Source organism: Pomacea canaliculata, linkage group LG2 (assembly GCF_003073045.1).
Source record: "Pomacea canaliculata isolate SZHN2017 linkage group LG2, ASM307304v1, whole genome shotgun sequence".
Taxonomy (NCBI): Eukaryota; Metazoa; Mollusca; class Gastropoda; order Architaenioglossa; family Ampullariidae; genus Pomacea; species Pomacea canaliculata.
This window is the reverse complement of record NC_037591.1, coordinates 31,179,125-31,196,581: the sequence shown is the minus strand read 5'-3', so window position 1 is coordinate 31,196,581 and position 17,457 is coordinate 31,179,125. Positions and strand designations below refer to the sequence as shown.

At 39.2% G+C, this 17,457-nt stretch overlaps 1 protein-coding gene across 1 annotated transcript in view; it reads right to left on the bottom strand.

Annotated features, from left to right (window-relative positions):
- Positions 1-1,059: 1,059 nt before the first annotated feature.
- LOC112556401 (neprilysin-1-like) overlaps positions 1,060-17,457 on the bottom strand; it is a 31,504-nt gene continuing 15,106 nt past the window's right edge. Inside the window, exon 22 of the mRNA XM_025225375.1 lies at positions 1,060-2,278. Within this exon, the coding sequence (XP_025081160.1) occupies positions 2,179-2,278 (100 nt within the window). The 3' untranslated portion in view covers positions 1,060-2,178. The remainder of the gene's footprint in view (positions 2,279-17,457) is intronic.

Here is a 17,457-nt window from a genome sequence, read left to right as displayed (position 1 = left end):
GCTACAAGTGACCATTATTGTTTATGCTTGTCTTTTTACGTGCGTACAGTCAAAAAAAACCTTCAAGTATGAACATTGCTCGTTTATAAGGCAGAGCTGCTCATGCCGTTGTCGGTGTAAATAAATGTCAGAAAAAGAGAGCGTTTCACTTGCACAAACTTCTTTTTTTTTTTTAAAGATATATTTTCGAGCACGCTGTTGCAGATAGTCTTTTCCATTTGCTATGTGCACTTTACTAATTACATCTTGTGTCGCTGGTCACAGCTATAGTACTGTGGCTTGAAAAGGTTAATTTGAATTACATTTATGGAGATAACTTAAGTTGTTCATGCAGGTACTCTGTGTTGTTGAACGAGAAAAAGCATGCATTAGTATAGTAGTAATGAACACTGGAAGAAGACGATTTTGTAGTCCCTAAAATCCCTCATGCTTCTTCGGGTAATATCAAAGGGTGAAAATTCAGAAGCAAAGTGGCTTTGCATATGACAGAGTACTGTGTAGGCGCAGTGGTCAGCTTTACACAAGAAAAATGTCCCCTTCCACACCTCTTTTCAAATGAACTGGAGTTTATTACTGATGATTCTGTGGTCTTGTCTTAGAACCTTTCCAATGAAACTGTGTTAAAAATAATGACTAATGACTACATGCAGCAGGCAAACATTTGTCATCTCATGTCTCAGAAAGCTTATTATTCTATTTTACTTGTCATAGCAAGTTTTATGAATGGCTTCTGTAATAGGTTTCTTTCTTTTTTGAAAGTTGTTCATAGAGTTGAGATGTTTTGCTTATCAGGTTTAGAATACACAGCTGACAGTATAAACTACCTTTTACTTTTGATCTGTTTTCACAAGGTTTGTATTGTAGATACATAGTTCATATATATTCATTACTTTTATTCAGTAAGCCGATGATGTTCAGTGTGCACATTTCAGAGTTTCATATTTAGTGTTATTACTTGATGTTTGACTTTTCCACAGGTAACATGTTTCTGGAAAGTTTAAAATAACAAAGAAATATTCATACTTTTCATTCATAAAGCTGATGCTTTTAAGTGACAGATTGCAGCCCACATTATTTATTGTGTTTTTCCAAAATTGAAACTTAAAATAAAAAAATTAAATGTACACAATCAAAATACTATTCCAGTTCAAGAGATTCCACAGTACTTAAAGGCCTATTCTCACGCGGCAATGTTCTTGTACAAAAAACTTGCGTCTAGGCAGCTTAGCGCCATCGTCCTATTCTCACGTAGCTAGGCCACGCACGTGTCTTGCGAGTGACGTCATCCGCTCAGCGCATTATGGGAAGTCAACAATATGGCAGACGACATCGACGAGATACTTTTAGAAGCAACTGTGGCTACGATAGTTATATTATTTGAAGCGGAGAGACAGAGAGAGAAATAAAGAAAAAAAGATGTGCGTGAGGGAGTTGGTAACACGTATGAGTCGATTAGGAGCATATTCTCTTCTTTGAAAAGAAGTATCTTTGGAAGATCCACGCGAGTGTAGAAGCTTTTTGCGTATGTCATCTTCTAGATTTAATGAACTTCTTAGATTTCTTTGCCCATAGCACGAGCGATTTCCGTGAAGGCATTCTTGGCCTTATATCTGTTCATGTAATCCGGGTGTACAGTGTCGAACAGACACGGATAATTCTCCCAAAGAGAAATCATGAGAACACAGCTCTCCTCCCACCACATCGCCCTTGTTTACAATGTGGAGGTAAAAAGGGAGCCCACTGTGTTCAAGCATTCCGATTGGCTACAGCCCTACAATGTAGGTCGGTCTAGCGAGAAAATAGAAACGCGCTATATTCCGAAACCAAGCTACAAGGCCTTTCTGCGTGCCGTGTGCATAACTCGCTAACCCTTGCGTGGCTGCTAACCACGCTAAGTGCCGAATATTGCGGCGTGAGAATAGGCCTTAACTGAGAAACTTATCTACTGAGTACAATAAAAGATTAAAATACAGTTAATTTATAATAATGATAACTAACATGAGAACAGAACACAGATAATTTTATCCGATGAATAGCAGTGTTAAAAGAGTCCCGACTTTAAAGCGCTCCCAAAATATTTCACCAGCAGAGTATGGGAAAATGCGAAGAGTTGCAATCAAACAAAGTGTCCTCTGAGTCATCGCTGCCGTTGATGTTTTTTCCTTTTTGCCTTGCTTTCTACCAGACCTCACACTTTTTCTGTGGATTCATGGGTGTTCCCACGGGACAGTTGAAGACTTCTCCAAACTCTTTACTGTTTTGAATAGATCCTAGAACCCTGTGACACAGGAGTTCACCCACATGAAAGAGCCATATCATGAGATAACAGACAGACAGACAAGACAAGCAGAAAGATGAGCGAGTGGACAGACAGTTATAATGTCAATTTTCGCGATATTGTACTTAATACAGTCACGAGCCCCGTATGGTGGAACAAAGCGTAAAGGACCTCTGCTTCAGCCACACTCGCTCTTTTATAATTGTTATAATTATTATTATTCCAGTAAAATGTACCATATTTTCAGAAAAACTCCCTGAGTATGATATTAGGAATTTGATTCAAGAGGTTGAACCCTCACCTGAAGACATTTGGACTGTGGGGGCCAATCTGTAGCCGTTTTGCACGAGACTTTGGCAGATCACGACTGCACCAAAGCTGAGACACAAAGAAAAGACGACATTTTATTTTCTTATGCCAGGCACAAACGTAAGACTACTTCAGAAGTTATTTTTCGTGTTGTAGATTGCAACTGAACCAAACAAGAAAACGAGATTAAATGTCAGTAGTTCACTGCTAAAGGTAAATAATTTAGCCCAGGAGGATGTCTACTAATGTCGAGCTGTCTCATATGAGGTGTTTTCACAGAAAATAAGATAAGACGACGGCAGCATATATCACTGACTTGTGCAAAGCCGATAAAGAAGATCTGGTTCTGTGTGTACGGTAGTGTCGGGTACTTGTTATCTTCTTGGCCTCTCTCCTTGATAACACTGCGATATGCCTGAATAATAGAAAACGTTGTTGGAAATTCACATTTCAGAACATCCCATATACAGAAGTAGCCCCTCCTTCCCCCACACACAAACACTCACATGTATTGTTACTTGACGAATAAAAAGAACCTACCCTGAAAGCCTCTTTAATCCCTCCGGAGTCTGCGATGTTTTCTGCTATTGTCAGCCACCCGTCCACCTGCACCATGCCCAATACACACAAACACACACACGCACACATACACGTACACATATACAAACCTTAATAACATTATGCTTATACTATGGCAGGATCCTATTAACTCTATCCACAGGTTTATTTAAACGCGAGACCTTACTTTCTTTACTCTTTGACACAAGAAACAAGAAGTAAAACTATTTTAGAAAAATGAACTTTTAAGAGTAAAGTAGATGTCAGCTTCACTAGAATTATCGTCTCATTTTCAGAAGCCTATTAATTTTTATAATCCATTCTCGCTTTTTAGCTTGTTCAATAGAATACATTTAGTAAATGTTTCAAATCTTATCGACTAAACGACTACTACGCCCACACGACTACTTACGGTCATATTCAGCTCCTTGTCCACGAACTGACTGTACTGATCCACCATGCACTGAGTTCGACTTTGGAAGTTCTTGAGATCGTCCTCTTGCCACCACTGCCGCAGGTTACCTTTCTCGTCATAAGTACTACCTGTAAATCAAATGTGTAAACAACAGTTGATAAGATTTCACTGTAATCATTAAGTGTGTCACAAACATAGTCTTGACACAACAGCAAAAAGAAGAAAGTGAGGGAAAGGTTAATTTTGTTTGAATGCAGTATTCCAGAAGTAAAAAGGAACTTACTCATAGCAGGCTGTAGTGTTCATGTTTTTAAAAGTGCTCATCAAGAATGGGTGAAAAAGCATTTGGAGGACTGGTGTTACTCTTACACGAGTGTGTGAGTGTCCCCTTAGCTCAAGAGTAACCCTTCTAAATGGATAACAGTTTTTGTGTTTTATTTGTCATAATTGTCTACAGGTATAATGTTTTATATGTATAATTTATATGTATATATGTTATAATTGTTTGTCATATAGTTATGTGAACCTATGAACTGTTGTACTCACGTTAGTCATTGTGCAATCGCATTTGAGGGAAGATTCAGTGTTGAAGGTAATTAATAAATTGTTTATTTAATAATCCTCCTAGGTTTCCTGTAGAGGAACACCTTTGTTTAATACAGTTATTACAGTGATACCTCGGTTCTCGAACGCCTTGACTTTCGACCAAATCGGTATTCGACCAGGAAATTAGAGAAAATTTTGTCTTGGAATCCGAACAAATATTTGGAACTCGAACATCCGAACGTCCGAGATGAGCCGAGTTGAGCCGAATGCCGTTCATTCGGCCCAGCGCGCCTTGCTTGCGTCATCAGTGTGAGTGCAAAGGAGAAAAAAAACAGCAAACAATTGACAAATTCTTCCGTAAAGAAATCAGACAAGCAACTGCAGAGCAAGATTCTGATTCTCCTCAGCAAAAGATACAGAGAACAGAAACACCCGAAGAGCAGTTACCCTCTGTTTTTATTGAAGAGGACTCCCCTTCAAAACAATAACCATCCCCCTTCCCTCCTCCCTTCACATTCATTCCCTCCTGCCATAAAGTTTGGTACAGGTACAGTAAATGAAACACAATTTACTGTACTGTACAGTACATTTTATTTTTGTTTTTGCTTTAATAAATACACTTTTATTTCTTATTTCTTGTTGAGACTCATGTTTTTCTACATATTATATACAAATTAGGCCAGTAAATAGGCATTTTCTGGGGCTTGGAACGAATTAATCCAGTTTCCATTATTTCCTATGGGTTTCATTGCTTCGGTTCTCGAACAATTTGGTTCTCGACCGTCCTCCCGGAACGAATTATGTTCGAGAACCGAGGTATCACTGTACTTTGTATACATTTAAAGTTGATTGCATGCTTAATAGTCTCACAAGATTACAGATTTTTCTTAGGAAGCAGAAGAAGAGGTGGTGGCTGCTATATCCGGAGAACACTGAAGCACCGCCACTTACATACATTGCTTAGTGTTTACTCTGATTAGTGGCGATCTACATTGTTTCTACTGGACCATGGCCAGATGGCTTTTTGTGTGCCTAAGTGGCGCGTTCAGAAATGTTTTTTCGAGTAGCTGTTTCGAGGTAGCAAGAAACAAACGTTGCGAAGATCTTTAAAGTCACGTACTGAACTTAATGCACTGTGGTGTAAACACCGACAATGGAAACATCAAAGAGATGCTAATGTCAACAGCCCAAGAAGTTCTAAGGCGTCAAGGGAAGAAGAAAAAGCAAACGAAAACTCTATCCCTCTGATCAAAAGATGACACGGAGAGCATCATTCAAGGCACTTTGAAAGATGGTTGACACCGCGGTTGCCAAAGGCGGAGCTGGCTTACGAACGTCAAAGACCTGCTCACTATGGACTAAAAACGTTGCAGGTGGCGAGGCTTGTCAGCTTCAATTCTGTTCATGTGCTACCCCCTGTTCAAAGACAGGTATGACTAATGATTATGACTAACGATGTCCAGACCTAGTGGACACTGCTCCATGTTTCCTTAACACATTTCCCCTTTGTCACTGCTTTATGACAACACGTCCATGCACACCGCTTTATAACTTCGAAAACAATACGGTTCTCCTTCAGCTTCCTATATCGCCCCAGGGTAAGATTCTACCCTCGTTTCATAACTACGGACCCTGGTGTTATCTTCCTTAGATGCAGCGAAAATACATTAGTGTTTATTGCACTGGACGACGATCAGCTCCAATCCTAACCTCCATTGTCGAGGACGTTGTAACTATGATATAGATGCTCAGACCTATCTGAGTTAAATAACCATTTAGAAACTCTTTTCGTAGTTTAATTATCTTTTTCCGAGTTACCTTTAGTATCAAAGCCATGGGTGAGTTCATGGCCAATGACTACTCCGATACTACCGTAGATGTGGGCGCTGAAACATAGACAGACTGATTCACACTGCTGGACTGGTTTTGCCGTCTTTGACAAATAACGACAACCTAGAGAGTACATAGTATATATATAAGACATTAAAATTTTTAGTAGTCATTTTCCCCGAAGTGCATATAAACAATACAGCAGTTTACGTAAAACAAATAGTTGTATTGAAAAATGCAAACGGAATATAAGTAAGAAAATGTTTAGCCATGTTTCGTACTCAGAAAACGTTTTGCTGTAAAATGGTGGGTTGAGAATTCCCGCTGGAAACGCTGAAAGAAAGAGTAAAAAGGAAATTCGTCAAATTTTATATTTATAAAATAATTTAGAAAGTAAAAAATGTTTCGTCTTTGTCACAAGTCACAGATATAAAGCTCTTGACAGGTACTTTATGTCACGCAGAATGGTTTCTTTGCTGCTTTACAATAATTTATTTTCAAATTGTATTTGAAACGAAGAAGACAAATGGAGTTCTGGTTTCGTTTAAAAAAAGTGAAACAAACTTTATCGTTCTCCTTAGCTGAACTCTACAGATAACTTTCATGTCTTTATTAGAAGGAATAAAGTAGGTCAATTGTAAACGTCGTCCATCTGTAATTTTATGAGTATTTACAAATGTAGATTATAAAACTGACGCAAAAGTCTTTTTGTATCGTTGGTACACGGTAACTAAAGCTGGAAGAGATCAAGGGAAAAGTCAGCAAGAAATCTCCTGTGTGGTCCACACGTACTGAGGTTAGGTGACATCGTCTTATGTTTGTGATCAGTGGAGAGTCGGATAGAGAGATGGAGAAAGCATGAGCACCAGGTGATTCTCGACATCCAAAGCTGAACGAGGTTTCAGAGGAAGAATTATAAGTCTGCTGTGCGATTGACGACTATCATTATGAGTTGTGTGTGTGTGTGTGGAGGGGGTGGTGGTGGATGTGATGGGTGTGTTAAAGAGAAAGCGAGAAAGAGTTAATTAGCAAAGTTTTACCGATCGTCGATAGGCTGTGGTGACTTTTTTCTAGTAGCTGTTGTCAATGTCTTACCTATTTCGTTATATGGCGGATAGTAGTAAGCATTCACAGTAGATGCAGACATAGACCATCTGAAAATGAAGTCTTGAACATTGTAATCCATTTTTCAAAGCACTTCGTTGCATAATGGCACTAAACGTGAAACTTTATACATTCCCATATCATTGCAACGGCTTTATCACAGACAATACAAGGCTTTCTTCAAGAAATATTAAAAGTCTCAGTATATATATACACACACACATATCAATGCTCATGTAATAAGACACTTTGTTACTTAGTTCTGTCCACTGGCTTATGTAGGTGCTTCAGCATCCAGAGGTATTTTTTCTTCTTTATGGCATTTACAGTTTCAAAGAAGATTTGTGGGTCTACTTCATACTAAAACAAAAAAGAAGCAATCATTAAAAAGAAAACTAAAATAATTAATCAATACTAATCCCAAAATACTTATCAAAAACACATCAGCGTTTTCCAAAATATTATTTTTATCTAAATAACACACCTGCAGCGTTCCCCAGCTACGTAGTATAATAAAATAAGTTCAACATTTTAGCAAAGGTTTGATAACAAGGTATTAGCTATCCGGGTGGATTTGAGTACGCATGCGTACAACTGGTGGGTTTAGAAAAGATTAGATGACAGGTGTTACCATATCACTTTTGGCGTTGAGAGCTGTGTCATTTAGAATGAGATCCGGATAGCCAATCTTCCTAGTAATGAAGCTCAGCTGTAACAAAAGTCAGAATTGCTTATTCAGTCACGTGGCGATCTTACCTGCAATTACATTCACGTATGATGCTTCTCCATATTGAAAATATTCTAACATTAAAGGCTGAAAACTAGTTTTAGTTATTAAGTCTATAGGTTTTTAAAAAAATTTGTTTTGAAACAAATTGATGATTTTGATAATGAGGATGGCTTTACACCAACAATAATAAAATAAAGCCAAGCTTAGTGTGACCCGTGTTTAGTGTAAGAAAACGTTGTCTTGAAAAGAGTTTTGTCACAAAGTCCGAGGTCCTGCTAACATAATTACTGATGTCTGATTGAGTCTGATTATTATCATTTCGCCCGGTTGTATACTGCCACGATATTCTCCGAGAGTCTGTCAGTTGATCTTAAGAACACATTCATCAAAACAAAATGAAAATAATTTGCCAAGGTAGGGTCAAACTTTTTTCAGGGCGGCTTCCCTCGTAGTCTGTGTCAGCCAGCCGTTTTCTTGTAGCAGTTCTCTGAAAGCCCTCATGAGATTGTCAATCATCTTTTCCATCTGTGGAGTGAGGAGTTCACCACGTAAGTACACACACAAGTGCCCATATACATTTTCTCAGACTCTCTGTCCCTCTCTCAGCAACATCTCAATAATATTTACTTTATGAACCACACACAACACACATTTACGAAAGCAATTGTAGAGGTCTTATTCGAAATATGTTTTATAAATTCCAATCCATTTTTCACACTCAGTTGTACTTAGTTGAATGATGTTATCATTTTTATTTAAAACGCTTAAACTGATCTTTATATGATTATTTTTGCATTTGAAAAACTAAATAACAAATGCATTAGAAAAGTACACACTAGACTACTAAGTAAATACAGTAGCAGAGTCAAACATTCACCCTTTGTTTATCTTCCTGAGAGAATCTTTTGTCCACATACAGTCTGCCTACAGCGTAGGGAAAGGAATCTTCAGTTTGTTGTACGCAAGTTTTCCAGCGTTCTGGCAAAAGTCTTGTGCCATCCATGTCCTGAAGATCGAAATCAAAACTGTTTATGTCAAAAGCTCATGCATAAAAGATGCTATTGTAGTTCTCAATATTCTTTAAGGAAAAAAAGAGGAAGTGATTGTTCCATGGTACAAACACCTGTGTGATCTATCGTCTAGTAACCCCGAAAGCTATGCAAGCAAGAGCAGGTAAACAAGTACAGAAACGTGTCATCACCTTATTGAAGTTCGCATGCAAGTCTCGCAACTCTTTGTCCAGATACGGCAGAGCCGACCACACGTGACGCCATACACAATAGTTCAGCAGAGTCCTGTTACAACAACACCAACAAGAAGACAATTTCTAAAACAGAACACAACTGTCCATGGTTCTTAGGATGTGATGTGACAAGAAACGTCCCCTCCTGTACCAATGTATCTGTCAGGAGTTAAATATTCGTCCTTTCTGCAGTTGCATTAATTGAAAACATCTATCCGACCATAACATGTTTCTGATTTTATCTCTGTATTGCTATAGCACTAGTCAAAATTAATGTGAGAATCACTATCACTTCAATTTTCTTTGTTTCGATGCACTCAACATAAAGCGTTAAACATACACACTTTAAAAAAAATGTAAGATGCTGGTTCGTTATTAAGAAATTGGTTTGTTAGGTGAGCACTTCTTTAAAATGTACTTGTTAAAATATTTCGATAACTCGATAACAAAAGATGACGAGACAAGATACACACCTGCTAGACGTTTTAGTGACCAAGGCAAAGAGCTTGGTGTAATACTCTAACGCATCGATGGCTACCATCTCATCCAATGTGATGATGTAATTCTCACCAGTCTTGTTGAACTCACGACGCAAATAGTGAAGCCAGTCAAACTGCAGTAGAAGGTGTGGTTAATATTATTCCAAGTTGATGATCACAGACATAAGGATTAAACTCAGACATGTAACTATAATTTGTAAATACAGTGATACCTCGGTTCTCGAACATAATTCGTTCCGGGAAGACGGTCGAGAACCAAATTGTTCGAGAACCGAAGCAATGAAACCCATAGGAAATAATGGAAACTGGATTAATTCGTTCCAAGCCCCAGAAAATGCCTATTTACTGGCCTAATTTGTATATAATATGTAGAAAAACATGAGTCTCAACAAGAAATAAGAAATAAAAGTGTATTTATTTTAAAAAAATAAAAATAAAATGTACTGTACAGTACAGTACAGTAAATTGTGTTTCATTTACTGTACCTGTACCAAACTTTATGGCAGGAGGGAATGAATGTGGAGGGAGGAGGGAAGGGGGATGGTTATTGTTTTGAAGGGGAGTCCTCTTCAATAAAAACAGAGGGTAACTGCTCTTCGGGTGTTTCTGTTCTCTGTATCTTTTGCTGAGGAGAATCAGAATCTTGCTCTGCAGTTGCTTGTCTGATTTCTTTAAGGAAGAATTTGTCAATTGTTTGCTGTTTTTTTCTCCTTTGCAAAATTTTGCGGAAAGTGGACATAACATTATCATTAAAAATGTTAACTGCTCTATTTGCTACCACTTTATCAGGGTGATGTTATTCAACAAAATTTGCGATTTCTGCCCATTTTGCACACATTTCATGACTCTCTCCACAAAAACGTGACTCTCTCTCTCTCTGCACTCACACTGATGACGCAAGCAAGGCGCGCTGGGCAGAATGAACGCCATTCGGCTCAACTCGGCTCATCTCGGACGTTCGGATGTTCGAGTTCCAAATATTTGTTCGGATTCCAAGACAAAATTTTCTCGAATTTCCTGGTCGAATACCGATTTGGTCGAAAGTCAAGGCGTTCGAGAACCGAGGTATCACTGTAGTATTATTTTAGAAGCTATTAAAAAACTGGCTGCGAAAAGAAACGCTAAAATATGAGGATACCTCTGACGAGAATAAATAAGACGGAAAAGAAGAAAAAGAAAAGCAAGACTGAGCACAGAAGTTCTTTTGTTACCTGTGGAAAGGTCTTTGTGAAGTTAGCCAGAGACATTCTACGCAATTGGCTGGCCCTGTCTTTTGGTATCTCTTGTGGTATAAGAGCCTGTTTCAAAGAACAAAACTTTTAAAGACATTTTGTTGTGATCTTATCATTATTACATCTGGGTGAAGTTACATAATGACTTCATGCTACACGCACTGGCCAACAATCGACGACAGTTTAGGACTGCGATCGGATAAAATTTCAAGCCTGTAAAGTAGTAGTAGGATACACTTTATTCTCGTAGCTTTGTAAGCTTCAGTCCACAATAGTATTTCACCAAAATCTATGTGAATACAAATTTTTCGTCCTGGAGGAACAAACCTATGCACTGCAGTTGTAAGGTCACTTTTAGACAAGGACGTCAAACGAGCAACTTTCTCACTGTGACAATACAATAAAAGCGTATCCCTCTTAACTTTGACATCTGTGTTGAATGGTATTTTTCCAGATTTATGAAAAAGCATCTTGCGCGGAACGTCACCCATGCACAAGAAAATAATTATTCATGAAACTAAACATAAGTTGCAAATCATTTTATATGCAAATCACTTTGCCTCCTCTTTGGTTTTGCAACATTAGCTAGTGGCAATAATGGCATTAGATATTTAGAAAAAGAGCAAAAATCAACCATAGAACTACATCAAATACTTAATGAGCACCCCGTCCCCATTGACCCTAGAGTGATCCAACACTTACTTTGAACAGTTCAATCTCAAAGTCCACCACGTCTTTGGCATCTTGAGCAGCTGTTGTAGCGTTTGCCCCCAGCGCCTCGAGGACCTCGCCATATAGGATTTCTAAGAGATTCAGCTCAGTGCTGTTTCTCCCTCCCAGATACTTGTCTAGGGACGGCAGTATCAGATCAGTCTGAGAGAACTGAAACCAGGAGGTGACATTTTGTTTATTATTATTATCTATGTAAAAGGATATTAAAACGATAATGAAACTAAGAAAACAAAGAAATTTCACGAAACAGGAAAAGACGGCAAGACGCAGACAAAAGAAAGGGATGTATTCTGAAAGAAAAGGTTCTTGACATGTTACCAGAATTATGTTGCTGTCTGACTGCATCTCGTCAACGACGACTCTCATCTTGATTAAGGCGTTAGTTTCAAAGCCACTCCAATTCTTGAGATACTCAACAATGTCCGTGAAAGTCATACCCGTGTCTGTCCAGGATGGTTGAAGTGTCGGGTATATGCCTCTTCCATTCAAATCGAGTATGTCGAGTAGTGGCTTCTTGCCCAATTTGTCTATGGTATCTATTTGTAAATCATCATCATTATCGATTGATTAATTGATTATGATGATTGATAATTGATTATGATGACGAATCTTTTACGTTGACAATAGGTATAATAAGTACAGTAAACATTAAGTTTGATAAAAGTTTATATCCCTGTGGAAAAAAGTCAGTGAAAGATGTGTAGCCAAAGGTGACATGTAGCGGTATATAGGGTCCTCTGCACACCAGAAGACAGGGTTCTCACCAACATCCATGCAGGACCGGAAGTATGTTCGTGCCTGCTTGACTGCTTCTGGAGCCTCAGGGTCATCAAGGATAAGAAGTTCTGTAACACATTTTTAATAGCATTGATCTTACTGTGCTTTAAACTCTGATTACCTGAGTGATGTTGGTAGACGAACGGAAGGTTTTATGCTTTCACTTCTGACTGACCTTTCAGCGTTTGCTTGATGTCCTCAGATATTATCGAAAAGGCATTGACGGTAGTGTCGTCTGCGGGTATTTGGTGGTCCTCCAACCAGCGTCCGCACGCAAACTGGTAGAAGTCCTCACAAGGATCCACACTGATGTTAATGCTTTTGGCGATGTAGGCAGCTGCACAAATGTTATAACGTAGTTTGTAGTGAGTATAGTAAACTTACAAGAAACAATTCTGACAATGCAGATCTTTCCACGTTGTTTGTTTCTTTGTTTTAAAGTGCAAAGTCCGTGGAACAATTAGTCTCCATGTTTAGGCAACTGCGTCAAAGTGCATGTTTAATGCGTGAATAAACCAACAGTTTTATTAGTGCACCAGCATAAGACAACTGCTCGCTCTCTCTCTATATATATATATATGAGTTTGTGTCTTTGAGAGAGAGGAAATGTATGTGTACGTGTGCGTGTGCAGGTGTGTGTAATGCTGTCTGTATGTTTCTTGAATAGTGGGTAATAATGAAATACACAAATGTGCCGCTTGGCTAGGCACTGCGATGTGCGAGGATCATTTGTGGGACGTGTGTGCACTTCAAAGAGTCTTTGCGTGTTTATAGGTGTGTGTGTGAGAGAGAGAGAGAGAGAGAGAGAGAGCTAGCGTGCGAGCATGCGTTTGTGTGTGCTTGCGAGAAAGAGAAAGAGTGAGAGAGGTAGAGAATGTATCTGCTTCCTTCACAACAGTTAGTAAGTCTGTTAGAATATTATGCATTTTAGGCAATAATTGTTCCTAAGACAAAAGTCTATCCACTCACCTGAATCCAGACACTCAAACGTCTGGCAGACTCTGTCAGCAACTGCAGCTGACTCTGGAATTGACACAGACGTGAACTAGTGTACTCTTGAATAAATTAGGGTACATATAACGGCTTAGTAGTCCCTAAAGAAATTAATAATCTGTTTTGTGTACGGAACAGCTGAAACAGAAGCCAATAGCGAAACATCACCACAGCACCCCCCCCCCACCACCACTACCACCACTTTGTGAACGTTGTTGGACAACGACAACCAGGTTCGTTGTCCCCTTCGCTCAAATTAACCAATGAAGAGCACAATGTACCTTAGCATCCCATTACATTCCACTGCTGTCTCAGTCTGTAGCTCGTAATCATTGCCATCCTTTTTCGAGGACTGTGAGTTACTTAAATTATTACATTAACAAGATTAATATTAAAAAGTTATGTTCTGTGAAATGCTTCCAGTTAATTTATAATATCTCAAACTTTGCTTGCTCTCTTGTGGTGGATTTGATGAAGCACAATCTTCGCGATATTTACTCAGGCAAGATTTTCGGCAAAACGAGCCATCTTTGAAGAAGAATGTTTTGAAAGTCTACCCAGAGACCGTGTTTCATTAAATTCAATTGAAGCAAACGAGCACATTTAAAGACCTTATAGATAAACTGGAAAGAGACTAAAACAGTCAAAAATTGAAAATACATAATGAGAACATCATATGGCCTACCATGTCCTGAGTAAATGAATTTCAACTTCATGTATGCTCCCCCAAAGTGCAACAATAATTAGAAGAGAGAAGTAAAGAGATGCAGAAACAAATTTTATTTTCATATTTTCTCAGATTTGTTACTTGCCTTTGACTTCATTGTATTTAACGCAAAAGGCGATGAAAAGTCCGAGGAAGACCAGAAAGGCCACAAAAAGTATAATGACCGCAAAGATGAGCCACTTCTCACTTGTTGTCAGAATTCTTTTTGTTGAAAACCTGCCGACAAACGTAAAGATATCTCTCAGTGGTTATCCAGTTGTTATTTCATCTATATTTATTTTGTACCTATTTCAAAACACCTTTTAATTTTTGAATAAAACGTATGTTTGTGTGTGTGTTTCTGTCCTCGCATTTATTAAAGCCTCTACATAAGCATACAAGCTTTAATGCGCAACACGTCGACATTGGAGTTTGCTGACACTTTATATGCGCAAATACTCAGCCACATTTTTCAAAGCCCTCTTCTTGAAATACTTCGTGAGTGAAAATGATACCAATATCCTTCTTCACCCAAAGCTTTCTAACAGGACTTTGCCCCATTCCTATTTACTCGAGTGTACACTAAGTCTGTTTATAAATCCGTCTGGATAAACGCTCATATATATTTGATTTGATATTCTTGTGGCAGTACTTTACTTTTACATAGAAAATAAAACTAAAACATTTTAAAAAACATTAGGAGATGCGAATATAGCGAATAAACAAATACGGTTTGAAGAAGTAGTGAGCTTAGTGTACGTTTGTTCTAAGATCCCGACTAAATAGAAAGCAAATAGGTTTTCATTTTCTTAATGAGTGTTACGAAGACAGTAGGTCAACTCACATAATTTTCTCTGGAGACAGGACAGTATTACTACCCGCTGTGGTACTGTCAGCCATGGTAAGCGAGGACGAAGCTCATCCAGTACACGGGTCTACACGTCTAACCTCAATGACAGGCTCACAGGGACTGACTGTTCACATGAGGGGATTGCTAGTCTTTGTCTTATTTGTTTCAGTCAGTAACTAAGGTACATCTCGGTAGACAGCCAGCCATCAAAGCATTATTAACATAAAAAAATCTACTCGGGTGTTAATGAGTGGGTTCTTCGACTGGCCGACCAAGATTTTAATGCTCTGTTTACTTCTTTCACAAGGGCGTAAAGATCTAGTCGGGTGTAAAATTTTTAATGACTGGTAAAATCAGTATGCAAAACGTTATTTCTTAAATCGCGAAAAAAATTCGTTCGATTCTCGAGTACTTTGCCATAAAAAAATACCTATGCACCCAAATCGTGAGGTTACGTTTGAATAGACGCTCTCCCATAGGTTGAAGCTACTATTTTAGCACGTTCACGATAGTGACTTTACAACTATACAGGGTGTATCAGACAAACCTTTTAAATTTATGTCCTGATCGTGCAACTTTCACTTTACCTCATCTGAAAGAGAGAATTAATGTCATCATATCTTGCGTTAGTGTTTCTGCAAGGACACCTGTCTGGACGGTTTTTTTCCCGTTTTCTTACCGGCAGAAAAAGTGCGAAGGACCACATTGTCGTGTCGCGCTGTGGTATCTGTTTATCTGCCACTCTCATGTTTTTAATCATTTATCATTTTTAATGCTAAATTATTGCCATCTTCCAACCCCTTTTGTGCGTACCCCTTCATTTGGGTATACATCTCCTTCTGTGCTTGTGTGTGTGCGTTTGTGTGTCTGTGTTTGCGCGCGCGCATCTTTTAGTTCAAATACCCTTTTGTCAGAATAGCAACACCCGCAGCTGACATTACCTATTCAGGTCAGTTTCCCAGGTACATTTCTTTAATAACTGCCCTAACATCATCTTTGTGTATTTAAAGCGCACGTGCCAGAAGAGTAGGTAAATGGGAGTGAAAGCTGCTGTGCACAGGCAGACATAACTAACGGCACTCTAAGGTCTTCTTTGTGCGTTGAAATGAGTACAACTTTGCAAAGACTGTTGCTCAAGCAATAGGTGTGGCACTAATATAAGGGCTGCAAAACTTTCCCTAAGTAGGGACGGAAGGCGACAGAAACTATCGGCATTTTACAATAGTCTGATTCAGTCACATGGCTTGATTTTATGTCGGGGGGAGGCGGTGAGCACTGAATACACCAGCGACGAGGCGTGCCACTGGGGTCGGTCATGCTATGTCTATTCTTCCACTTTCGCCTGCCTTTTCTTCTGCTTGTCACGACGAAGTACTCCCTCCATGTATCTGTTTGTTAGTTTTATGTCTTGTAACGAGAATGAACACATAATTTTTACCGCTCGAAGATAGCGAGCAGGTGCCTGGCAACACACTATAGGGGCGTATTAAGTCCTTCGTTTTAAACTCTTTGCAAGAGATCCGGAGCAGTCCTCTTAACCAGGTATTAGAAGCTTTGTACCTCTTCTATACTGAAAAATTTTCCCTTGCCATATCCGATAGTGTTCACCGTGACTTTACTCTTGTTCGTTCTCTCTATTCCATTCGCACTTGAACTACTTGCAAGCTTGTGTGTGAGGTCCTGTCACTCGCTGCTGCTGCCTGCCATCAAATGGATGTCATCTGCAAAGCGTAGCCTCCCACCGATATACATGAAGGTGTGATGGACAAAGTTACTACGGGCGGCTGACAGAATTCTTAGAGACGGTAGTTCCCACTGGAGTACGAGAAAGGCGCCTAGCACTCACCTGCTGTGTGTTATTTACTTACCAGGCCTAGCTCCTCACGTGACTCTTCTCACACACAATGGTACCAACAAACTCAGGTGCCAACTGACATCACATAGACAATAGCGAAAGTTTACGTGCCTAACTTTACGGATTGCAATACACTACTGAATCTACCAGTGGCCAAATCGTCGGCGACGACAGTGCCTTGGTCAAATCTCACGACCTAACGAACTCAAAATCAGAAATAACTCCAAGGCCTTACGACCTAAGTGGACCATAATGTCCGGCAGACGATCCCTTTCAAGTCTTGGATTCGTCCGATTCTCTACATAGGTCCGTACCACGCCTCTCCTTCCCTAGATCGTCGATTGATGTAACCTTATACGCTTGATTCGTTCTGTCATTAGACATCTTTTTTCTGAAACTGCAGACAACGTCATCCCTGGCGAGCGCACACCGTCGTCGAGATAACCTCTATATTGAGTTTCCGTATTACGTGCCAGACTATCAAAAGCTTTCTTAAAGTCAATGCAGTTGTGGTAAAGTACCCTGCCATGTTGTACATGCTTTTTAATCAGTCCTTGTCTCGTGCTAGCAGCTCCTCAGCCATAGAGGTGAGGCGGTTTGTGAGCCATAGAGAATAGGTGATTTTGTATAACCATTAGAAATACTTTACTCCGATGACTAATTAGGTTAACATCTTGCACTGGTTTATACTACCTTTCTTTGGGAGCGGTTTTTCCGGTGAATACTTTCATTTATTTTTGGACCATTTTTTTCCCTAGATTTTTTGAAACAGTGCGGTAAGTGCCTTGACTGTCTCATT